This window comes from Ovis aries, chromosome 13 (assembly GCF_016772045.2).
Source record: "Ovis aries strain OAR_USU_Benz2616 breed Rambouillet chromosome 13, ARS-UI_Ramb_v3.0, whole genome shotgun sequence".
Classification (NCBI taxonomy): Eukaryota; Metazoa; Chordata; class Mammalia; order Artiodactyla; family Bovidae; genus Ovis; species Ovis aries.
This window is the reverse complement of record NC_056066.1, coordinates 39,467,292-39,492,869: the sequence shown is the minus strand read 5'-3', so window position 1 is coordinate 39,492,869 and position 25,578 is coordinate 39,467,292. Positions and strand designations below refer to the sequence as shown.

The 25,578-nt window shown below is 48.9% G+C and overlaps 1 protein-coding gene across 17 annotated transcripts in view; it reads left to right on the top strand.

Moving 5' to 3' along the window:
• The window catches only part of RALGAPA2 (Ral GTPase activating protein catalytic subunit alpha 2), a 290,584-nt gene that overhangs the window by 243,984 nt on the left and 21,022 nt on the right, over positions 1–25,578 (top strand). For 8 of the 17 annotated variants that reach the window (XM_060397513.1, XM_060397510.1, XM_060397514.1 and 5 more), the window contains one exon: positions 10,738–10,859. In XM_060397513.1, the coding sequence (XP_060253496.1) occupies positions 10,738–10,859 (122 nt within the window). Of the gene's footprint in view, positions 1–10,737; positions 10,860–14,533; positions 25,560–25,578 lie in introns of those variants that run through there. The other 9 variants (XR_009596074.1, XR_009596073.1, XR_009596071.1 and 6 more) reach the window with 3 other exon arrangements.

Below are 25,578 nucleotides of genomic sequence, written 5' to 3'. Positions count from 1 at the left end.
TCCAGACGCTGGGATTAGGGTTGAGGTCCTGGCATTTACCATCTCAGGGTCTGGAGCCAGACACTCCCCTCCCTCTGCCAGGTTGCTCCTGTGTGTAAAGAGAGAAACAGCACAGATCATACGTAGAGTTGTGAGGGTGAGTGAGGTAGATACAGCTTCTGAAAGGCCTCGCACAGTGCCGGATTCCACAAAGCACTCGATCGTTTCCGAGGTCTCACCGACGACACAGAGCCTGTGTTGGGGGAACTCACACTTTCCTTGTGGGGAAATGCCTTTTCCTGCTTTTGTTGGAGGACGCAGTCCACTTCCAGACAAATTGCTTGTAACAGAACTGTGTGTAGTTATTTTTTGTTTATCTGCACAGCCTAGAACTAAGATGAGCAGAGAGCATAGAACAGCATATCGCGTCCGTGGGAAACCAGAGTCATTCTAGCAGGCCCTGGGAATTCTGTGATCAACCTTGAAAGCAAACCATATCCATTTCCCACTACATGGACTCCATATGCTTCTTGATCATCACTTTGTTTTTAACCTGACGCTGAACCTAATTTTGCTGCTATTGCTGTAAGTCGCTTCAGTCGTGTCCGACTTTGTGCGACCCCAAAGACGGCAGCCCACCAGCCTCCCCTGTCCCTGGGATTCTCCAGACAAGGACACTGGAGTGGGTTGCTATTTCCTTCTCCAATGCAGGATAGTGAAAAGTGAAAGTGAAGTCGCTCAGTCGTGTCCGACTCTTAGCAATCCCTCGGACTGCAGCCTACCAGGCTCCTCCGTCCATGGGATTTTCCAGGCAAGAGTACTGGAGTGGAGTGCCATTGCCTTCTCCAGATCCTAATTCTGAGACAAGTATAAAAAGAGTAAAAGAGATGCTTTTTGCCCACCAGTTGCTCAAAATCCCTTTCCTGGTCACAGCACAAAAGAATCTCGAGTTCTCTGGGCTTCTCTGGCCCCTCTGGCTAGCGCGGGGCCCAGATCAATTGACAGGCCCAGCCATACCCACAGACGAAGCAGGTCTTCAGAGGGCTGTCTGTGCCCACCCTGCCTGGACCCATCACAGGACAGCTCAACCCTCATGCCCACTCAGCATGGCCTCCGCGAGCCGTTGGCATCATGCACTGTCTCTAATTGCTGGAACTCATTTGCTTAAACATTGTGAGGCAAATATAGTTTTGCTGCCTCTGATCACGCACGGAGGAGCTTTGTGTTATCAGAATTCCCCCAGATTTCCAGCTAGGTTCCGATCACTGGGGTATTTTTTTCACTGACTAGTCTAGTCTGTGGCTGTCTCAAGTTTCAAGCGCAGGTCAGCAGCCGTGGCCATCAGGTGTGCTCTGAATGACACCCTATCTTACCCCCTAGAACCGGGTCTGGATGGGCCCTGGGGGCCACTTAGTCCCCCTCATAGGGACAGCTGTCCTAGTCTCCAGGTCACGTGCATCTGGTAAACCCCTAACTTTTCTTGGAGTTTCTTCTTGTCATTTGATAATTTGGTGTTAAGATGAGTATCTTTCTGGAAAACTCAGATGCCATTAAGCTATAATTATTTTACAAAAATATAGAAATACGATTTTCTGTTTGCAGATACAGTCTTATTTATCATTTTGAAATACAGCTCAAAGTTTTCAAACATCGTAAAAAGGAGTATTTCCCCCAAAACTGTTTTCAGAAATGGAGGGGGAAAGTCAAGAAAATCTGTACAGAGTTTGGTGCAAATTCTTGGAACAAATCCTTTTAATTTTTTTTTTAAAAATATTAATTTATTTGTGACTGCTCTGGCTCTTCATTGCTCTTTTCATTGCAGGCTTTCTCTAGTTGTGGCAAGCAAGGGCTGCTGTCTAGTTGCGGTGTGCTGGCTTCTCATTTCATTGGCTCCTCTTATTGTGGAGCGTGTGTTGTTGTACAGGCACTCAGTAGTTGCCGCTCCTGGGCTCCAGAACACAGACTCGTTAGTTGTGGCCCACGAGCTGTTCCATCAAATGTGGGATCTTCCCTGACCAGGGATCGAACCCGTGTCCCCTGCATTGGCAGCCATATTCTTAACCACTGGACCACAAGGTGTTATGCCCAAGTCGTGAAATCTCCCAATGACCACCAGGGAGCTGGTATCCGATGCAAAAGCAAGAGAGTTTTTATGACCAAGCTCGAGCTGGGCCTCCCACCGTTACCGACGCAGCGGCTAAGGAGAGGAGCCCTGAGTTTTGGGTTACACTGCTTTTATAGGGAATATTCAGGTGAAAGGGTAACAAAGGGGGTATTCAGGCTGAAGGACTACTGATTGGTTACCCTCTTCTATAGGGTTGTGTGTGGATTTCTGATTGGTTTTTTTACTTCCGCGGTAGATCATTACTTCCAAGGTAAATCACAAATGTCACAATTGTAAATCATTACTTCCAAGGTAAATCACAAATGTAAATCATTACTTCCAAGGTAAATCACAAATGTAAATCATAACTTCCAAGGTAAATCACAAATTCTTGAACTTAAAGTCAGGAGGTTTAACCTAAGGGCTGATTGGCTTGTGCACAGTGGGGCAAGTTTAGGCAATATCCAAAGTCTAAGTCTGTTTGCCCCTTACCTTTGCAAAATGGAGTTCTTTTACAAGATGGAGTAGCTCAGGCTCTTCAAAGGAAGCGCTAGGACTGGAAAATTTAATTCTTTCTAAGCCCATCCTGACTTCATCTGGGCCTGATGGGTTGGTGAGGAGCAACAGTTGAGAATATTTCAGGAAACTTAGAACTTCTGCTAAAGAAGACTTTTTTTGTCCTTTTTGATTTTGTTCTTTTATCTATCATGTATCATCACAAATCTATTTTATTTTTAGAAGCAACCTGGATGAAAAACCAATCTGTAGGTCACATGAATTGGCTTTCTTCTCCAAAGCGAGAGTGGTAGGGGACTAAGAATTGGATGGTTCAGTTCAAATCACGTTGCACTAAAACCTGTCATGTATGTTATTTAATAATAATTTGCCTCTTACCGTCAGCATTTAAAATCCAGGCACACTGCTATTTAATTGTCGGCCCTTTTTTATTCCTTGCCACAAAGAGAATTCAAGACCTTTAGAGACAGTTCCACATTTCTGTGTTTAGTTCAGTTGTAATTTCGTCAATGTTAAACGCCAACAAATTGTCAGCAGCGATCGTTTCTATAACTGACATTGAGAGCATACTTGTCAGCTCTCTGGAATGAATGAAAATCTGAAAGAGAGACAGTGCTGGGGACATTGACTCCCTTCCTCCCAGAAACCGAGCTACTGGCAGACTGTGGTCCACGTTGATCCATCACTTCTCAGATTGTGCATCAGCAAGGTAGCCAGTGGGGTCTCCGCTCACTCACTGGACATTCTAGCCTCTAGATGTGATTTTCTCATCACTTAGGTTTTTACTGATGTGAGGCTTGGAGGGACAGTGTTACGGGGCCCTTTCTTGCCTGGTGATTTGTGGAAGGTGAGACGAGGGAGCTGGGGAGGATGGAAATGGAAAGCCCGTGATTGAGGGTGTACTCCTCACACATCAATCCCTGTGAAGAGCCAATGTGAACATTTCCAATCAAACTGTAGATCAGTCCTCAAAACCTCGGAGTGCCTCAGACCCTGAGAGTGAGACCTTCCTACCCATGAGAACAGACCTTCTCCTAAAGTCTGTAATTTAATAGCCTGAAAAAAAAAAAATCTGTTTTTCCCCCATCTCTATTTACTCTGTTCATTTCCTGTGAATTATGCTTAAACTTGGTTACATGGGTCTTTTCTCCTTTCTTAGCAGTGGTGCACTGGTTCCTCCTCTCCAGGAGTGTACCATTACAGTCTGAAAACTAATCTAATATCTTATGTGTTTAATTTCCTTTTCCCAAACATCTATCTCTTTGGTTACATTGTTCAGTGAAGTTGTCCTCTTTATCCGTTTCCAGGCGGTGACATTTACTTTGAATGATTCATTTATTTGGAGTCTTAAACAGTCCTAGAATTTAAATTTGCATTATATTTGAAAGACAAACGAAATCTCTGTAAAAGTGATGCATGGCTTTAGGCTATTACGAGCATCTGCTCCTGTCTTGATTTATTACGGAATTACATCCATTTATTACGGATTATCAAATGCCAGCCCAGCCCACCTATGGAGCATCCCTCTGGCCCCAGCGGCAGGTACCAACCAGAGAAGAGGTTAAGGAAGCAGACTTGAGACATGAGTGGAGGCCCCGCCCTCCGGAAACACGTGGTCCAGGGCTTGTCCTGCCCTCTGGCTTCTCCTCTCCCCCTAAAGTGGAGAGGGGGTTGTTTCCAGTGTGCGTCCCTCCCAGGTCTCCTTCAGGACCTTCTCCAAGCTGGAAACTCAGAACTGTTCTTCATCTCCCCCAGAGCTCTGCTGAGCGACAACAGCCGCCTCCTCCCCAGCGCTGCTCCCCTGAGCCCGCGCACTCAGGCTCCCTTCACTTCTCCATCCTCTGCATCAGCTTCTGCAACGCCCTCCAGGCCACCTAAGTTGTGACCCTGGGGCCCTGCCAGAGCGCGAGCCCCCGTGCCCCCCAGGCATCCTGCCATCCGCAGCCCGCTTTCCTCCCCTCCACCTCTGCTCTCTGGAGGCCTGCATCTCCTCCCACTTTCTGACCAGTTTCCCTTCCTCGGGGCCCTTCCACACAGGCCCCTTCTGCGCCCCCCCCCCCCCCACCATGATCTCAGAAGTACAGTGTAGACCTGGCTGTTTTCTGTTTCAGAACCCCCAGTGTAGACCTGGCTGTTTTCTGTTTCAGAACCCCCAGCAGTGGTTCTCCCAGGGGCTGGAGAGACCTTGGGCTCCTCCCACCACCGCAGGCCCAAAGGTAGCCCCTCTTCCCGCTGGGTCCCTGTGACCTGAATAAGCAAAAAGAGCCTGAATAAGCAAAAAGAATGAAGTCATTGTTATATTTAAGGAATTTATAAAGTCATTGGGGCTTCCTTGATGAATCAGTGGTAAAGAATCCTCCTGCAAGGAAGGAGACCCAGGTTCGATTCTCTGGGCCAGGAATGTCCCCTGGAGAAGGAAGTGGCAACCCACTCCAGTATTCTTGCCTGGGAAATCCCATGGACAGAGGAGCCTGGCGGGCTACAGTCCATGAGGCACAAGAGTTGGGCACGACTTAGCAACTAAACCACCACCATGATAGAGTCATCAAGGTCTGCAGCTTAAACCTGTGTGCTCAAATTTCCATTGTGGGTTGACTTTTTATACCCATATATGCTTAAGTCTCATTCAGAGAATAAATAAATCCCAACCTTGCACAAGATCATGGACTTAACCCCATGTGTTCCAGAATTTATGATATTAGCTGAAAGTAGTAAAGTTAGAAGACCAAGGTTCTAGTTCCAATTGCATCCCTGAGTAACTGTGACCCAAGAAAACTCACCTGAACTCTGAGCATCTGTTTCCCTATTAGTAACATGGAAACCACAGGACTCGTCCTAGCTCAGGCGGGTCCAGCATTGAGGAGACTGTTGCCTAAAGCTGGACACAGAGCACCCCACTGCCTTCGATTATCCACCATGTTCTTTCTGGAAGACAAGGCCTTACGCCTTGGGGATGAGGAGGGACAGGGAGTCCACATTCGTGGTGCTTCTCTTGTGCGCTGGAACGCTGCTCAGTGCTTCCTCCTAGGATTCTTGCCTGATCTTCCCACAGCCCCGAGAGCTGACATCACCATCCCCACCGGGCACAGAAGGCAGCCTAGGTTAGGGCCCAGACCCAGGGCAAGAGGGGTGGCTGGAATTCAAATGCAGGCCGGTCTTCCCAAGAAGCGCAAGCTCCTTTCTGACTGTCATGCTGCTTCTGGCACTGCTAAACATCAAATAGTAATCAGGGTAAACCTGGGGGTTCGGATTTGAATTCTGAAGCTCTTGCACTCCAGCAGAGTGTATCTTGAGGGTTTCAGAAAGTTCTCTTCGAGGTTTTGTTTGTTATTGTTGTTGTTATGAACCATTTTTAAAGTCTTGATTTAATTCGTTACAGTACTGCTTCTGTTCTGTGGTTTAGTTTTTTGGCCCTGAGGCATGTGGGGCCCTAGCTCCCAGACCAGGGATCGAACCCATGTCTCCCTGCATTCTAAGCTGAAGTGTTAACCGCTGGACCGCCAGGGAAGTCCCTCTTGGAGTTTTTTGGGAAAATGTAACCAATGAAGACATATGTAACCAGTAAACACCCAAGTTCACTCTGATTACTTCTTTATGCAAGTGAAGGAATACTGAGTAGACAGAGTGAGTAGTAGGTCAACTAAAAGACTCAAACTAGGCAGAAACCAAGATGAGTTTCTAGTTAGTAATTTGAATGTTCTTTGAACTGGGTACTCAAGGGGAAATTTTTTTCTTTAAAAACTGCTTTGCCATGTGTGGTATTTAATGAGATAGTAATTCAGGACAGAATGTCAATTTCACGTCCGTGGATTTATTGAAAGCCAGAGGGCAACAGCTGGCATTGAAACAGGTATTGGCTGTGTGACCAGGTGTCTCCGTAGCCACCTGCTTCCTCTGGTCAAATGTTACTGATCACCTGGAATCACTTCAGCCTTCAGTTCATATCTTAACATGGCTTACACTCTTTGATGTCTAAATTATAAATGCCTTTTTGAATAGAAAGCAGCCAGCATTGAAGTCCTAAGGATGTTAGGTATGAAAATGTCCCAAGACACGCTCTTAGTTAGTGGCCCTGGCTAGTACTTCTTAAAAAATTCAGCAAAGACTCCACAGCTACATTTTCTAAAGCTACTTAAAAAATTAAAAAAGAAGATTCTTGGCACGTGTGAGCTCTTTAAGTTCAGTTCAGTTCAGTCACTCAGTTGTGTCCAACTCTTTGCGACCCCATGAACCGCAGCATACCAGGCCTCCCTGTCCATCACCAACTCCTGGAGTTCACCCAAACTCAGTTCATTGAGTTGGTGATGCCATCCAACCATCTCATCCTCTGTTGTCCCCTTCTCCTCCTGCCCTCAATTGTTCCCAGCATCAGGGTCTTTTCCAATGAGTCAGCTCTTGGCATCAGGTGGCCAAAGTTTTGGAGTTTCAGCTTCAACATCAGTCCTTCCAATGAACACCCAGGACTGATCTCCTTTAGGATGGACTGGTTGGATCACTTTGCAGTCCAAGGGACTCTCAAGAGTCTTTTCCATACCACAATTCAAAAGCATCAATTCTTTGGTGCTTAGCTTTCTTTATAGCCCAACTCTCACATCCATACATGACCACTGGAAAAACCATAGCTTTGACTAGACGGACCTTAGTTGGCAAAGTAATGTCTCTGCTTTTTAATATGCTGTCTAGGTTGGTCATAACTTTCCTTCCAAGGAGTAAGCATCTTTTAATGTCATGGCTCCAGTCACCATCTGCAGTGATTCTGGAGCCACTGTTTCCACTGTTTCCCCATCTATTTGCCATGAAGTGATGGGACCAGATGCCATGATCTTCATTTTCTTAATGTTGAGTTTTAAGCCAACTTTTTCACTCTCCTCTTTCACTTTCATCGAGAGGCTCTTTAGTTCTTCTTCACTTTCTGCCATAAGGGTGGGATCATCTGCATATCTGAGGTTATTGATATTTCTCCCAGCAATCTTGATTCCAGCCTGTGCTTCTTCCAGCCCAGTGTTTCTCATGATGTACTCTGCATATAAGTTAAATAAGCAGGATGACAATATACAGCCTTGACGTACTCCTTTTCCTATTTGGAACCAGTCTGTTGTTCCATGTCCAGTTCTAACTGTTGCTTCCTGACCTGCATACAGGTTTCTCAAGAGGCAGGTCAGGTGGTCTGGTATTCCACTGTTTCTAAACAGTGCCAGGGTTGGAGTGGTGTCTGTCTTCTCTTTGTCATGGTGTGTACATGTCCTGGCTTGGGCCTCAAGTGAAAATGTGCTTGACGATCTTCTGGTCTCACCACATCCCTAGTAGGTGTTTGTCTGAATGAGAGCACCCAATTCAGCGCAGTGTAGCCCAGCCTAGGGTGGGGAATGTCTGCTCTCGTGATAACAGAGAACCTTCTAGGAAGCAAACCTTCCTGCTCCAGGGCCCCATGCTGGATGCACCTTTGCACCCCATCTACTATAGAGCCTCTGTTGAGGCCTTTGGCACCCCTCGTGGCTCAGATGGTGAAGAATCTGCCTGCAGTACAGGAGACCCAGGTTCCATCCCTGGGTCAGGAAGATCCCTGGAGAAGGGAGTGGTTACCAACTCTGGTATTCTTGCCTGGAGAATCCTATGGACAGAGGAGCCCGGTAGGTCACAGTCTGTGGAGTCACAAAGAGTCGGATGTGACTGAGTGACTGCGTTCCATTTATACTATATTTACATTTACTCCATTGTATTTACTGTACCCGAGAACCTCAAAGCTGGATTATTTCGCTCTGGGAGTCCAGTGTTGGATGGAGGTGCTCTTAGGACCTCTCTCAGCCTTGACAGAGACAAGCTCATGACAGCAGGAGAGTGTCACTCACTCAGGACAAGGCTGCCGGCCACCCGGTGGCTAGCCATAGGGGGTGGCATACGCGGCAGCCCTCTGTGGTGACCGGTAAGCTCGGTCAGCATCGGGGCCGCCCCTCTAGGCATGTGGCCTCCACTGTATCTCTAGCCCGGCGTGTCCTCACATCCAAGCCCCGTGTGCATGGGGGTCTGGATGCAGCCCAGGCCTCAGGACCCAGCAGGATGGGCCCTCAGAGGCCGCGAGCAGGGAAGGGGCGCCGATGGGGCCCCAGGCTCAGGTGGTCGTCAGCCGCAAGTGGAGCTCAGCCCTTTGAGTCATTTGTCACGCCTCGCTCGGCCCCTGCTGGGCCCGCACGTGCCAGCTCAGTGTCACAGTGCCTGTCCGCCAGCCGGCCGCCCAGGCCCAGCGTCCTGCTGTTCGCGGCCCAGCGGCTCGGAGGGCTGAGCGCTGTGCGGAAGACGCATGTTCATAATGAGACATGAATGGCATTAGTGGGTCCCCCAGGCCACGGGGCCCGCACCGCAACGCTTGGCAGCCTGTCCAGGAAGGCGAGTCACCCGGAGTTCAGCCGGAGCACAGACTCACATGGCCCAGGCCTCAGGCTGCTGCGACCACCATCCCTGCAAACCGTCATCCATCATTGTCTTGAAACTCCTGTTCCTTTTGAAAAGTTGCCCAGAGCCAGCCTGAAGGGCGATTCTGGAATGGGCCGGCCCAGGAGAGCTTTCCCTGGTGATGGTACTGTCCCCTGTGTCTGCACAGTCCAGGCTCTGTGTGCTTGATGTATGGCACGTGGGACGCAAGAACCCTTTTTCTTATTTCTTCACTTTTTATTTATTTAAATTTCAGTGCAGCTAGGCGCCGAGAGTCCATGGTTCTGTGTTGCACAGCCAGCCCCAGAAAGCCTCTGGGCTTCTTGTGGCCTGAAAACCTTTCCCTGAATGTAATTAAAGGAGTAGCAGGACCCCTTGCAGGAAAACTGGTGAGCATCCTTTGCCAGAAGAGAGTAGAAAAAAACTCTTCTCTTTCAAAACACATCCCTATTGAACAGCTATTTGGAAGGGCATAATTTTCCCCCAACTTGTATTATTGAAAGAGGCTATTTTGAAAAGATAGTTTTAAAATTCAGTGAGAAATGCTAGAATTACTCTGGCCTTTCTGGAGCTGCAGATAATAAATGGGTGGCAACCCACATTCCCTGTGTTCCTGCAGAATTAGCATGGTTTTCAAAATGACTGAACCACGTCCCTTAACTTCTGCGTTGATCACGGGGAAACGGGGGGAAGAACGAGCATGCCGAGTCCCCCGAGTGCTAGCTCATAGAGTCCTCCGTGCGTCGCCTCCATCCACTGCCGAATTGTCTTGACGTTATCCTGTTATTGGAAGGCGTGATTCACCTTCCAAGGAAACAGAAGCCACACACAAAAGGGGAAGATTTGCTTTCTGCCCCATGAAAGGCTGCCACACGCGGGGGTCCTATTGAGACAGCTGGAAAGTTGCTTCAACGTGCTACGGTTATAAGTTTTATTGGTGACTGGTTTTTGATTACACATTTGAATGCGTGTGTTCCAGGGCTGCAGTTTTAGTTAAAAGCCAATAGTCTTTTTTTTTTTTTTTAATATTGTATTGTGTGCTCCCTGGTAGATTCTCCCAGTTATTAGTTCTTTCTAATAACTAATATTATTTAGTTATTTAGAACTAATAACTAATATTAGTTCTTTCTAATAACTAATAACTTTCTAATGCTCATGGCCTATCTCAGCCTGAGACTCCGGAGCCCTTCAGAGCAGACTTTTCTAGCCTTCCCTCTTCCCAGTGGTATTATTGAAATTTTCAAGTGTGTATCACCGGTTCTCACTTGGAGTATCGGAGTATCAGTTCACATTATCAGTAGGCTAAGAAAAACATCTCATCTGGGGAACTCAGAAGGGGCGACCCAGTGTTGTCCCATGATCATGGATGGAAAGGGATGCGGCTGTCATCCACGTCTCTCTTTTTTTGTTCCTATCAAGTTGATGGTCTTTTGCTCTGATTCTGTGACTATCAGTTTACATATTTTTTCAGCAATACTGGCTTGGGTGCTGTTGAAGTCTAAGAAACGCAGGGCTCTGAAATCGGAATGTTCCAATGAATTATGACTCCTATTTTAATTCTCCGATAGGATGCTTATGCACTTGCAAGGTACCCATTCCCCATCCAAGTGTAAAAGGTGTGTGATTGTGTTTAAAACAAAGTCGCTGCTCTGTCGCTGCTAAGCATTTCATTCTGCGTGGACACTTGTTTCCCTAACTGACGCCCGCAGCTACGAGGAGAGAGCTCTCTATCTGGAAGCAATAATTCAGAACCACCGTGAAGTCATGACATTTGAGGATTTCACCGCCCAGGTCTTCTGTCCATCTCCCAGCTACTCGGTCAGCGGAACTGGTGAGTGGCCACATTACCCCCTCCCAGCTCTGCCCAAGACCCTTCAAATGCTCCAGCCGCAGATGTACACCTGTTTTTCACAGATAAATGCCCGCAAATTTAAGAAGCGCGTTCTCCCCCCTGAATGCACTAATGAATAACAAAAGGAGTGATGACATTCATTTTAATTTGTTTTGTATCCGAGCTGTTCGCCTGGTCCTTTCCTCCCACCATCCCGTTAACCTCCGCCTTCAGCGAGGTTAATGAACTTGTTCTCAGCCCCGCGCTCTGGTTCATTCGGGAGGGTGGGTTTCTTGCTGAGCTGGGAATACGTTGTTTTAAGAGTGGTGCCCGCATCAGGGCCTACTTATCGAGAAAGAGTTCCTCCCAGTCGAAGCCGTTGCTACTAATGCTAAATGGGGATTATGCCGCCGGGATGCTCGGGTCAGGGATTAATGCGGGAGCAACGGGAGGACTGTGTCCCCTGGCCCATGGTGACAGCAGTGTGGCGGGCTGGCTTTCTCTCTGGAGTGGTCCACGTCCCAGGGACCAGCCGCCGAGAGCAGCACCTGGTATGGACCTGCTCAGACACTGGCTTCTAAGCACTTCCACTTATGAGGCCAGTGGAAAATCTCAAAAAACATTGGTTTTAGGTTTTACTCTTTTTATATTTCCAATTTAGGAAAAAAAAAAAAAGTGTGCTGGCACTTACCATGATGATATGGTTACTGTGGGGGTTTTTTTTCCCCCAAAGAATAGAATGCTTTGGTAAATTTCTGTATGTAATTACAGATTAATTGCCTTTCAGAAAGCAAGTGGGATATTGAGTCGATGAATGTTGAAATCCTCCATGAGGGGCTTCCTCTTCCTCCGCTGGGGTGGGCCCAACTGTTAGGGGGGACTAATAGATTTCTACCCTGTGTCAGTTGCCTCTGATCACCGCCTGGCTTCTCCCATCCTGACTTGTTAACAAATATCTTACACACAAAGTGAAAAAAATTAAATTCGGTGAAATAAATCACTTACAAATAAAACCAGCCATGCATCACTGTTGAACATCGCTGGCTGCCGGCCTGGCCTCCCCGAGCTTTGTCAGGAGATAAGAGGGAGAGGCTGGCCCCGCACTGGGAGCCAGGAGCAGCAGGCAGAAGGCCTGGGAGATAAGCAGGCCGCCGAGGTGCAGGGAGCTGCGAAATTTACATAATCGCGCCTCTGCTTCCCTGTGAGGCGTCCAGAAATACAGGGATGGCCTCTATTGATCTTTGTTGAACTGGAATACTAAGCAACATGAGAAAAGCTTATAACTTAAAGCTTTGATTAATGTTTCTTACATTAAAAAAGTAGAACAGCTGTGAATTGAATTCTTTTATACACTCTGCCAACATTCGATCTAAAGCCCTGGCTCCCCCCGCACGCCCCCCCCCCACCGCCCTACCCCACCACCCTCCCCCCGACCCCCGCAAAAAAAAAAATCAGTTTCAAGGGAAATGAAGATTTCAAACCCAGTCTGGCTAGAGATTGAAAATCACTTCCAATTTTTAGGTGAGAGAACACGAAAGATTTATGGCAAAGCTAGTTTTGTAAAGATCTCATTCAGCTTTTTCCCACCCTCATAAAGTCCTGGGACTGAATTTTTTAGTGCAGGTTTTTTTTTTTTTTTTTTTTTTTTTGGTTGTTAATCTTGAGAAAGCTTTTTGTTTTCTAAAATTGAAAGGAATTAAATCACAGCTAGATGCTTCCATTTCTTAACTGTTATGTTCTAAAGGCTCTTAAGATGATACTGAAATAAGTATTGATAAACTTTATTTTCTATGTATATTTTAGCCTCTATATAAATTAATTTGATCTTTCCTAAAAGTTCCTAATTATTTACACCAGTTCATGTATAGGTAACTTCTTAAGTGAGCTGCCATGAGTGATTTAGATTTCTTTAAGACCCACCATTTGGAGACTGGCTGCTTTAAGAGTGTCTCATTGGCCAAAGTCACTGAATTGATAAAGGTTCTGACAACTCGATAAGAGCTGGTATTGGAACATGCACAAAAAGACGGTGAAACCAAAGATGAGATACCGAGCCAAATGCAGGTCCTCCCTCTTTTCAGTTTATTGACATCAGCGTCATGTCTCACAACCAGTAGGCTTCAGGGTGTTCCGTGTGGACTGAGAACATTTTTCTACACCCATCACGCCAACCCATGGATGCGATTTTAAGTCCAGCATAATGTTCTCTTTCAATGTTTTGCATATCTGCCCACAATGACCATCAGGAAGAAGCTCGAAATCAACTTGGTTTGCCCTGGAATCTGGGGGTACAGTTCCACCCCATACACAGGCCCTCTGTCAGAACCACATCCTCTTCTCGTTCACAGACCAGTTTTGCTTCTGAGGAATCCCTGTTCCCGTCTGTTAACCACTTTGACGGATGAAAACATTTTTCATCTATCCACAGTGTTGTTGTTTTTTTTTTTCATCCTGGGACAAGTACAGTCAAACCCAGATGAGCCAGGCAGCTTAAACTGAGAAATCGAGGTGAGAGCTGCTCTTCTCGGCGACAAGCCAGCTGGAAAAATTGACCCTGAGCGGCTTAAGCTCCCACAGCGCTCTTAGGATTCGCTCAGACCATCTCTGCAGCAGTGTCGTCAGAGCAGGGCCTCAGGCCCCCGCCCACAGGCTTGCGCGCAGTCCAAGGAACCTGGGGCTCCAATCTCCTTTGTGTTCTTGCCACAGGGCCTTGTGGTCAAGCACAGGGACAGTGGCCTGAACCCCACATTCACCCCACAATGTATTATGCAGCAGGCAGCCCCATCTCTAGAGGGGAGGCCTCCAAGATCAGCCTTTAAGTCCTAAGTCCTAGGTGTAAATAAGAGATGTGCCCAGTGGTGGGGGCCTATGCCTAAGGAGGCCGCTCTGGGAAACACTCCCCCTTGAGGCTCCCAGGCTCCCTGTCCCAGCACTTGTCACCCAGGGTGGCACAGGGGGGCATTTGGACTCACTTTCCTGGACCACAGATAAAGACATAGTCTTCTGTTGTTAGGCTCATAAGTGAGTCCTCAGTTTATTAAAAGAGGTTTAAAACAACTATTTTCTGAGTCAGAAAAAAAAATGTTATTTTAAGCCATCCCCTTCCATGTCTATTCCACACATTACTCATGTTGCTAATGCCCAGAGCATGAAAGGTATCTGAGCTGGCCTTCTACTCAGCTCTGTAAGTCTACTTCCCTTTAGATTCCTTCTGTACTGATCAGCAACTTCTATAGGGTGGCCAGGGATTAAATACTGGCTGCAGTGAACACACATGCACATATTCATAAATATGTTTTATGCATGTACTTATATGTGCATTTCACACGCACGTGTGTGTGCGTGCACACACTGGGGTGAGGGGCTAATTTTGTGTGTTCAAGACTGTCTCCAGGAAAGGGGGTGTGTGCAGCAGAGAGGCCTTTAAAGGGTTAACTGGAAGGGGAGGGACTGATGTAATCACTGCAGCTCACAGCCAAGTGCATCTGTTCGCCATGAGGTCATTCTTCTGCATGCTAATGATTTGGAAAATCAAGTCTAATGCTTGACATTATCGGAAAGGCTATAAATAGTACAAATCTTTACTTTTTGGAAGCTGTTCTTATTACCTAAGGGAGAGAGAAAGAAAAAAAAAACTTTAGCTTGGACTTCAGATTGGTTTTTTTTTTTTCCAGAACTGCTTTAAAGGTCATGTCTGGACCTTAAAATCTTGGAGGAATCCACTTGTGTCTGTTGATAAATGAATCCCAAAATCACAGTAGCAGTCACAGCTAGCCATCTGGGAGTGGAGGACTGTTGGTATGTGTACTTTGATATCTGATCGGAAGCATTTCCAAGTGCTTTGTTCAGAAGTTGACAAAGGTGGGTTTTTTCCCTGAAAGAACACCTCCAACCAGGTTAAACGAAGGGTCCTTGTCCAGAAATGTGAATGGACTCGAGTTTGGAGAAGCCTTTCTGCTTTAATGCTGCCGTCTGGAGCCAGCAGAGGGAGCACGGATCTCTGTCTCTCCTGTTAGCCGTGAATGGACACATCTGATTTCTCCAAGGTCTGATCAGGAGTGCTTCCTCCTTCATGACAGGCCAGAGAGAATCTCGGGATTTAGAGCAAGTGGAAGGGAATTCCTCGCCAGGCCCCATCAGACTCCACCGCGTCTCATGTAGGTCATATTTGGAGCTTAAAGCAGATTAGTCTGAGTCTGTCTGAGGATGCTTCTGCCACCGCCGCTGCAGCTACCAGGCAAAATGGCGAACTTTCATCTGCTCGCCTGGAACAGCATGGGTGCCCTCTTGGAAAGGCTTATGATGCTCACCTACCTAATTAAAAAGACGTGTCGTTCTTTTCTACCACAAAATCACTGTTTCAAGTTCGCAGAAGCTATCAGAAGACGCAGCCTGGGGGTCCCTGGGTCATTCTGGCCCTACTGAGACTGCAGGTGTGCTATATAACGCACCGGTCCTTCGCCTGGAGCAGGAAACTGCTCCCAGCTCTCACTTGCTAAGACCCCTGAGCCCCACTCGGGGTTGCACGTACTACGACACAGCAGCTAATCTTCGCAGTGACCCCGCCACGGCCATTCGCTGGGCGGTTAGCCATCGAGTCAATCGCAGAAACAGCACAACGTGGAACTGACTCTAACCGCTCCCCCACCAGTCCAAAGATGAAAGGTTTTCCCCGTTCAGTGAGAGTGGTCACTTTAGGGATTCATTCAGTATGCCTCCATTTTTCTCACCCTCCCTCCCTATAAATGTGGTCTGAATAAGGCTTTGCTAGACAGCACTTCTTATGTATTCACCTTCTTCATACTTTTGCTGAAACCGGCCGAGAGCACTGTAGACTGTGGAGGCAGAAGAGGCTTCAGGAGCCCCCACGTCCAGGCTCTCACATCATCCTGATAAGCTGCCGACAAGTCGTGAGGGACACCCCAGGGCGCCAGCCTCAGTGCCTCCTCCCCCTTCTTGTCACAGTGGGATCAGCTGGACAGCATCCTGGCCTCAGAGTGTGACTGCTGTCCTCTCAGGTAGGCTGTCACCTAACCCTGATTGTCGGTGACCTCGGTCGGTCACAGGGCTCCTGATGAGCCAGTGAGAAGGGAGCTGTTCTAAACAAACCGTCTAGACTCCCTGTCTCAATGTGTCTCTTTGAACTGAGCCTGCTTGGGAAAACTTGCCTCCCTCACTGTGGTCCTTCAGGAAGTCTTCATGAGATGTGAACTCGGTTGGGGAGCAGACCCTGATATGACCAGACTCCCAGACGGAAGGAAACGGGGTTCCCAGCACAGCTGTGTGGTGCCGGGGGTTCTGCTACGTCCTGCCACAGCAGCAGTCAGTGCAGTCTTTGGCCACTACCCTCATGGGACTGTGACAGTCTGTTGGGGTCATCTGGCAATTGTAACTGCAGACCCTCCTGGCCAACCACGTGGAACAGATCAGAGAATGAAGCCCAGAGGACGTGCTGAGTCAACAGACAAGCCTCAGATGCTCCCAGGTGCCCATGTGGGTCAGGCTCCAGGGCTCCATGTGGCTGTGGGGTTCAAGGGGCTTTTAACGTTTTCAGGGTGCTAGGAGTACAGCAGGAACCAGGCCCAGAGCCTTACTGTGGAGGCAGAAGGTGGAGCTGTCACCAAACTTCGGGCTGCCCTTCCTGTCCAGGACTTGGTGCATTTTCCTCTCTCGGCGCTGAAGGCGGCTCAGGCTGACCTGCCAGGCTCCATCCACAGATCCTGCTGTCTTCCTATACCCCCTCAACCCTGTGCTCACCACTGGCCAGGACCTTCCACTCAGAGCCAGCCTGCTCAACTACAGGGGGGATGTGTCCCAACAGAGGGCCAGGCTCTGGTGTCCTCTTTGTCTAGCCTGTGGCCTCAGTCAAGTTCTGAGTACCATTCTGCCGCCCAGAGTCCAATTCTGTAAAATGGGTCTAATAGCAGTACCTTCTGAGTTCAGTTCAGTTCAGTCACTCAGTCATGTCCAACCCTTTGCTACCCCATGGACTGCAGCATGCCAGGCCTCCCTGTTCATCACCAACTCCCAGAGCTTACTCAAACTCCTGTCCATAGAGTCAGTGATACCATCCAACCATCTCATCCTCTGTCGTCCCCTTCTCCTGCCTTCAATCTTTCCCAGCATCAGGGTCTTTTCCAATGAGTCGGCTCTTCGCATCAGGTAGCCAAAGTATTGGAGTTTCAACTTCGGTTTCCGTCCTTCCAATGAATATTCAGGACTGATTTCCTTCAGGATAGACTGGTTGGATCTCCTTGCAGTCCAAGGAACTCTCAAGAGTCTTCTCCAACACCATAATTCAAAAGCATCAATTCTTTGGCACTCAACTTTCTTTATAGTCCAACTCTCACATCCATACATGACTACTGGAAAAAGCATAGCTTTGACTAGATGAACCTTAGTTGGCAAAGTAATGTCTCTGCTTTTTAATATGCTGTCTAGGTTGGTCATCACTTTTCTTCCTAGGAGCAAGCATCTTTTAATTTCATGGCTGCAGTCACCATCTACAGTGATTTTGGAGCCCAAGAGAATAAAGTCTGTCTCTGTTTCCATTGGTTTCCAATCTATTTGCCATGAAGTGATGGGACCAGATGCCACGATCTTAGTTTTCTGAATGTTGAGCTTTAAGCCAACTTTTTCACTCTCCTCTTTCACTTTCATCAAGAGGCTCTTTAGTTCTTTGCTTTCTGCCATAAGGGTGGTGTCATCTACATATCTGAGGTTATTTATACTTCTCCTAGCAATCTTGACTCCAGCTTGTGCTTCATCCAGCCCAGCATTTTGGCATATCTTCTGAGTAGAGCCCCAATAGTTCCCACTAAAAGGCACTGGTAAAGGCCCAGTGAGTCAGTATGTATAAGGGGCTGAGGACACTTCTGGAGACCTCCACAGGTGCTCCTGAGTGCTCTGCTCACCACCCTGCCCGTCTGGGTTTTCTCTCACTTTGCCCTGTGCCTCCCAGTTTCTCCTCTCCTCCTGGAGTTCCTTCTGCTTGTGTTGGCCTGTCTCATGGAAGAGGGGCTGCAAACTGGGCTGCCACCCATGGGATGCTGGCCGGTTGCCCCGCCTATGAGGATGGTCCCACTCTGGAGGCCAGGATGACAGCCCAGAACTCTGCTCAGGTCATCCACTGCTACTGCTGCTAAGTCGCGTCAGTCGTGTCCGACTCTGTGCTACCCCAGAGACGGCAGCCCAACAGGCTCCTCTGTCCCTGGGATTCTCCAGACAAGAATACTGGAGTGGGTTGCCATTTCCTTCTCCAATGAATGAAAGTGAAAACTGAAAGTGAAGTTGCTCAGTCCTGTCTGACTCTTAGCAACCCCATGGGCTGTAGGCTCCTCAATCCATGGGATTCTCCAGGTAAGAATACTGGAGTGGGTTGCCATTTCCTTCTCCACAGGTCATCCACAGTGGCCCTCAAATACAAGTTATCTGATGTCACCATCCATTCAAGGGCTTGGACGCACCCACTCTGCCCGCACATGCTCTGGGCTACATCTGGGTGGCGTTGGCAACTGGCCTGAGAACCACTGATCGCCCTGCACCAGCTGTCACCCCCCCTCAACCTATACCCAATTCCACCCTCCCTCTAATGTCACCGGTTCAGCCTAACCCCTGTGCATATGACGTTTCTTTTAAAAACTCAAAATGTATCCTCTTGGAAGGGCTTCCCAGGTGGTTCAGTGGTAAAGAACCCGCCTGTCAATGCAGGAAACTCGGGTTTCATCCATGGGACAGGTAGATCCCCTGGAGAAGGAAATGGCAACCCACTCTAGTATCCTTGCCTGGGAAATCCCATGGGCAGAGGAGCCTGACAGACTGTAGTCCATGGGGTCATAAAAGAGTAGGACACAACTGAGCAACTAAAGAACAACCATCCACACAACAAACATTTGGAAGGCATCAAAATATAAGCCGTATCTAGGGTGTAAAGGGTCGAACACGACTGAGCACGCACAACTCCTCTTGGAAACATGTTAAAGCATTCATAGGAGGGTTTTTGACCCATAATCCATTTGCCAGAACCTGGTGGTGCTGGCTCAGCTGTGCCCTGGGTCACTCCCCAGATGCTGCAAGTCCCTCCACCAAAGACTTGGGGGGTTTTGTCTGTGGTGTGGCCTGGAGATGGGACTTCCTTTCAAAAAGTAAGCAGTTGTTGAGAAGCACTGTGTCTCACAAAGGCGACCTGGTCCAGCTTCCTCTAACTTATCTCCCTTACTCCTTGATTTTTCTCAGCCTGGGGAGGGAAAGCTTTGTCCTGTGTGTGTGAGTTTCTTATATCTATATTTGGCCATAATTTCTTTAAAGAATGACATAGCGCTTTCTTTCTTATGTGCAACAGGAGTAAGATAGCAGTGCAGGCAGGAAGAAGTCTGACTGTTGCTTTAAGGGGTCCAGGTATGTCTCCAGGTCACAGATGTGTGGGGGGCCTGATGCAAGAGGCAGAACAAACACCTGTAATTGGGTCTCATCCTCCCTGGCCACTCCTGTCCTCCCAGTGAAAGTGGAGCCATGAAGAGCAGCAGGACCCTGGCCAGGTGTAGGGGAGGTGGGGCCGCCGGAGCCCAGTGACAACACAGGCAGGGAAACTGAAACTTGGTTGGGGGCTTTCCTGAGTGGTATGGAGGGTTTTAAAGAGAATTTTCAGTCGCCCTGTTTTGCGCCACCTTTTGTCCCTTGGACTGCAAGGAGATCCAACCAGTCCATCCTGAAGGAAATCAGTCCTGAATATTCATTGGAAGGACTGATGCTGAAGCTGAAACTCCAATACTTAGGCCACCTGATGCGAAGAACTGACTCACTGGAAAAGACCCTGATGCTAGGAAAGACTGAAGGCAGGAGGAGAAGGGGACGACAGAGGATGAGATGGTTGGATGGCATCAGCAACTCGATGGACATGAGTTTGAGCAAGCTTGGGGAGTTGCTGATGGACAGGGAGGCCTGGCGTGCTGCAGTCCATGGGGTTGCAAAGAGCTGGACACAACTGAGCAACTGAACTGAACTTGCTTCATGTTTATTCACCCTTTTTCCCTCTAAAACTCTTACTCTCCTGGTGTCAGCTCTAGAAAAGGGAAAAGATGGATGTGATAAGCATCTGCTCCACCTGATCTGATGGAAAATGACAGTGCCGCCTGTCAGATGTCCCCATCGCTGCTCCAGCCCCGCCTTCCCTGGGGAGCTGTCCCCGAGCAGGATGTACTGGGCATTTCAGGGGAGGATGAGGGGCTCTGACACCTTGCGTTCTGTCTCTCCTTGTCCCTCTCAGAGCTTCACATCTCCTCGGGGAGCAGATACTCAGGAATCACCAACATTGTCTTATTTTTCATAAACCCAGATTAGTCAGCTCCAAACCACAGATACCTGTGAAAAAATATTTATCAAGGGGCAAAAATTACATGTAGCCAGTGGTCTGGGTCAGCTGGGCTGTGGTTTCCTTGAGCCAGGCCATAGTGTTTGCTTCGTGAGCTGGGAAAGGATGGAAATGTGGCCTGATGTGTGCTAGCTGTCCCACTAAGTGTCCTGCCCATCAGTCTATGACTCTCCCAAGCTGGCTGAGATGGGGACTCTCAGAAGCGTGGGTGAGAGAGCGAGATGCAGAGAGGAAGACCCCACCCCTCAGAGCTGCCAGCACGGGGACCCTCCTGCCCCGGGCAAGCGTGGAGGCTGGTCCCATGTTCCTCAGAAAAGGCAGAACCTGAGACTGTTCGAAATATCGACATGATGTTTAATCGGTTCCTTTGGAAGAACTCGAAGCTGCCGCTCTTTCTGTGAAATGCTGCCTTAGGTTTGCCCTGGGTTCTCAGTCCTGCAGGGTTTTAAGTGTGAGTGGCATCCTGCCCCTGCCTCCGTGTTAATTATGGCCCAGGGACACACAGCCGTTGCCAAGAGTTGGCCTGAAAATACCAAGAATGTTTCTCCCAGACAGTTTTTGGAAGGGACTTTTTTTTTTTGGAAGGGACTCTTGAAGCTTATTCAAAATAACCTTGAGACGTTGTTTTGGGAGAATCCAGAGCTCCTGACTCTTCAGGTTCACATGCCTTGTGAGCCGTGAGTGGAGCCTCATGTCCAGAAGGTTCTAGAAAGTGGAACACAGACAATTGCAGCCGCCAGGGTAGGCTCCTGGAAGCCTTGATGGTTTTGCCTGAATTTCTGTTAAGCAGCAACCAAAGCAGAGGCCAAACGGGGCCTCTCTTAGTAGCACTGAAGTCTGCGGATGGTGAAAAGAATGAATATTTTATACTCTCCTTTTCCAGAAGCATATATGAATGATAACCAGGAAATAAACTTCTAAAAAGCTCAGCCACTCAATGGTGCCCAACTCTTTGCATCTCTATGGACTGTAGCCCACCAGGCTCCTCTGTCCATGGAATTTTCCAGGCAAGAATACTAGAGCAGGTTGCCATTTCCTATATTTGCAAAGCTGTGCAACCATCCCCACAATCTAATTTTAGAGACTTCTTAAAAATCCCTCCTGAAAAACAAAAACCTAAATTCCACTGGCAGTCCATCCTCATCCTACCTCCCAGCCCTAAGCAACCACCAGTCTCTTCCTATCTCTCTGGACCTGCCTGTTCTGAACGTCTCGTATAAATGGAGTCAGATGATACGTGATCTTTGCTGACTGGCTTCTTGCACTTAGCACCTCCTCAAGGGTCATCTTGTTGTAACCTGTATCCATATTTCGCTTGTTTGTATCGCCAAATAACATTCCATTGTAAGGGCAGACCACGCTCTGTTTCCATTCATCAGGTGGTGGGCATTTGGGACTGTTTCCATCTTTCAGCTATTATGAGTATGGCTGCTATAAACATTTCTGTACTGATTTTCCATTTGGAGATGTGAATCATTCAGACTGGTAAAATGAACACTCTCTCCATGGCTGGGATGTAACTGAGATCACTGTGTTCACGTCCTATGAGACGGTAAGCGGGTCTGGAAGCATCTTTCTCCACCACGGCCTAACAAGACATTAATGTTCAATGTTCAGTTTAGCTAAATTCAGCCATAGATGTGTAAGAATACATTATAGTCATGCAAGGGAAATAGAAAAATGCCGGACAAGTGTTTTCGAAAATGTTCCACCTGCTGGCCGAGTCCCTGCACAGGTGGGCGGACTCACCGGGCATGCCCTCTCTCTGCCCGCCCGTCTTTCAGTGCAGCTGGCCTAGTTTCGTGCTTCGGAACCGAAGCTGATGGGCTAGACCAACGACTGCAAAGCAGAAGCCCAGTCCAGAGCCAGAGCCAGGGCTGGGGCCAGGACCCAGCCCCTGCGGCCGGATGGGAAATTCTGGACACCTTCCTCGGGCCATTTGGAGATGGTAATTAGGCTGGCTAGTGCCCACTGGTCTGGGGTTGCCAGTGTTGAGAGTGTAGGCTCACCCCGTCCACTGCTGCACCTGTTCGCATCCTCAGAGCCATTCCAAGGGGTCTGAATAGCCCAAATAGCCCTCTGATCTCCCGCTCAGCCCGCCTTCCTGCCTCAAGGATATTTAGCTCTCACCCGAAGCCAGAACGCCAGCCCACTGCTTTCTGTCCCTCAGCATGCCAGCTCCCAGAACCATTCCCTTCCCTAATTATCCTGAACCAGCTAATCGTCTCCCACACTGACTGCCCAGTAACTAGGACCCAGGGAGAGCAGCCACTTTTCTTGTCCGACCCTACTCAGCGCATGTCCCAGGGGGCAGTCCTGGACAGCAGCCTTGCCTCAGAGATAAGACGCTTGGTGCAAATCTTTGCTCTTCTGCTCTGCCAGTGAGTGCAGCCAGAGAAAACAGGCCATGAAAAGGCCCACCGGCTCTTGAAAAGCCCCCACGAGGCGCCAACCAAGTTGGTGATCTCCTCGTCCCTGGAAGTCCTGGTGGATATTATCCAGGTGTCAGAGGAGTCATAGGAGACCTGAGAAGTAGGATGTCCTTCTCTAAAAGCCACCTTGGGGGTGTCTGAGCCGCTGAGTGGCCGCACGTGGCCCATTGGTGTCCCGAGTTACCCCCGTGCCCCTTGGGTCATGCCATACCCTCCAGTTCTCCCCAGGGGGTCTCGCTCAGCTGCTCTCAGACGTGAGTGGGGCCAACTCCCCACTGACAACACCATTCACCTGTAAGGAGATTCCAGACTTAACATGCATATTAACCATACAATCAGTGCTTCTCGACCTTTTATCCTTCTTGCCCCGCGTTTTTATTTCCTAATTTGTCCTTTCCCCCAAAACACCACAGATACATGGTCTACCTGTATATTTTCCATGCTGACATCTGGGCTTTGTACAAATAGAGAATAAGACATCTTTGTCCCCCAGCAGCACGCCATTAACTCCTCCCCCCAAAACCTCCGAAGGCAGGGGTTTCATCTGTCACCCGGAGCCTAGAACATGTCCTGGGACACACCAGGTGCCCAGCCAATGAGATAATGACATGGTTAGACTTCATGTCTCCCGTGTCTCTGGGCATCACACAGCTCCGAGCACCGTGGTCTCCTGGTGCGTCCAGTACTGCCCAGGTTAGTCGGTATCTCATGCCGACCCACCCTGGGGAGGCGTCAGGAAGCTGACAGCCTGCTGCTCTGCTCCATGCAGGGGGTCCCCGCCCTCCAGGAGCACTGTCTGTGTGTCAGGGCGAGTGACACTTGAGCCCCATGGAATAATTATGGCAGCCCCCAACTGCCGCTGTCTCTGCATCTCCTTAACTCGCCAGTGGATTGGCAGTCCCTGAGATTTTCTGTCGGGTCCAGCACAGCACACCCGGCTGCCTGTGAGGACGCACCGGGAGAAGGGCCGTCCGTCCTCATCAGCAATTACAAACAAGCCCTCCATTGTCAGCCGCACCATCTGTTTGCTCAGTCCCACCAATCGGGTGCCTGTACGCCCAGCATTGCCAGCGCCTAGGGGCTGCAGGGGAGGGGGCCATGGAGCCCCTTCATGGGGAGACCCTTTGCTCACAGTGGAGAGGATCGACAGCACGGAAGCTGAGCCCCTCGGCTGGAGGAAGACTCACGGAGATGTTCCGCAACCGCCACCTTCCGGGAGCTTGCAGTGCATTGCAAGGAAAAGGGGCAGTCTAGATCGTTGCAGTGTTTAGAGGTCCCACACAGAAAGCAGAACAGTCCAGCACCAAGAGTCAACACTGCCCGAGAACTCCCTGTGCTGCTAGAGCTCACTTTCCATGTAAAGACAGCGGTTCAGTGTCTGGAAATCAAGGAAGACAGACAAGTCTAGTGCATCGTCACAATTGTTCTCTATCCTGAAGTTCCCAACCCCGCGCAACTTTAGCAGGTATAGGGGAGTGAAGTTTCATTGAGAGATTGGAAAATAAGGCTGCAGAGAAACCCACATTCCTTCCAGAAAGCCCCACCTGAGATCTGTCACTGGTCCCTCCTCCAGCGGCATCCGTCTTAGAACTTGGCTGAGGTCACTGCCCCAGCCTTGCAGGCAAGGCCAGCAGACTATCCAGGTTCACCACAGTGGTCAGGCAGACAGCAGTCCATGTCACTGATAGAAAAGTCCTTTGTCCAGATTTGATGGTGGGTTGCTTGTTTTTCAGTTGCTCAGTCGTGTCCAAGTCTTTGCAACCCCATGGACTGCAGCATGCCAGGCTTCCCTGTCCTTCACCATCTCCCAGAGATTGCTCAAATTCATGTCCATTGAGTCAGTGATATCATCCAACCATCTCATCCTCTGTCACCCCCTTCTCCTGTCCTCAATCTTTGCCAGCATCAGGGTCTTTTCCAATGAGTCGGCTCTTCGCATCAGGTGGCCAAAGTATTGGAGCTTCATCTTCATCATCAGTCCTTCCAGGGAATCTTCAGGGTTGATTTTTTTAGGATTGACTGGTTTGAGCTCCTTGCTGTCCAAGGGACTCTCAAGAGTCTTCTGCAGCACCACAATTTGAAAGCATCAATTCTTCGGCACTTGGCCTTCTTTATGGTCCAACTCTCACATCTGCACGTGACTACTGGAAAAACCATAGCTCAGACTAGACAGACCTTCGTTGGCAAAGTGATGGTGGTCTAGTGACACTGAACTAGGAGTGTTGCGGGGGTCGGGGTGAGGAGCTGTCGCCTGACTCAGAAAGAGGTCGTTGCATTTGCTAAGGCAAACCACGTGGGAAATAGGATGGCCGTGGAGGAGTGAGTGGTTGAGAAAAACCATCCACGCGGGGGAGCTCAGAGCCTCTCTGGGGTCCGACAGGACTACTGGGGTCCTGCTGCTCTGTGAGCGAGAGTCCAGTTTTGACTCTGAAGGGTCCCCTTTAAAGCTGCCCTCTGCACAGTACACCTCACTCTTCCTCCCTGGCGAATGTGACATGGAAGGTGACGCCTGTACTGCATTAACACACTGTGTTCCCCTCAAAACCCTGTAAAATGAAACTTAGAGACGTGTGAACTTATACAGTTAGTGGGCATTAGTTATTTTTTCAGGGCCTCCAGAGAATTCCAAATGCTTGTCTTGAAAACTCTTAGCTTTAACTATACCTAAGACAAAACATGAGGGACCCTCGTGCAGCAGGAATGGGACATCGAGACCCCCCAAGGCCCCATTAAGGCCAGCGGTCAAAGGCCGTCCCGCACGCGCTGGGTCAGAGCTGCCGGTGTCTACAGGGCTCCCACAGAAACTGTCACACATCCTGGGAAAGCTAACGTCGCCTTCGTTTCACACCTGTACCGGTGATGGCAGCCAGAATTTTGTCCTGCCAAGTGGAATTTCAGGTGAATTTTCAGTTGGTAA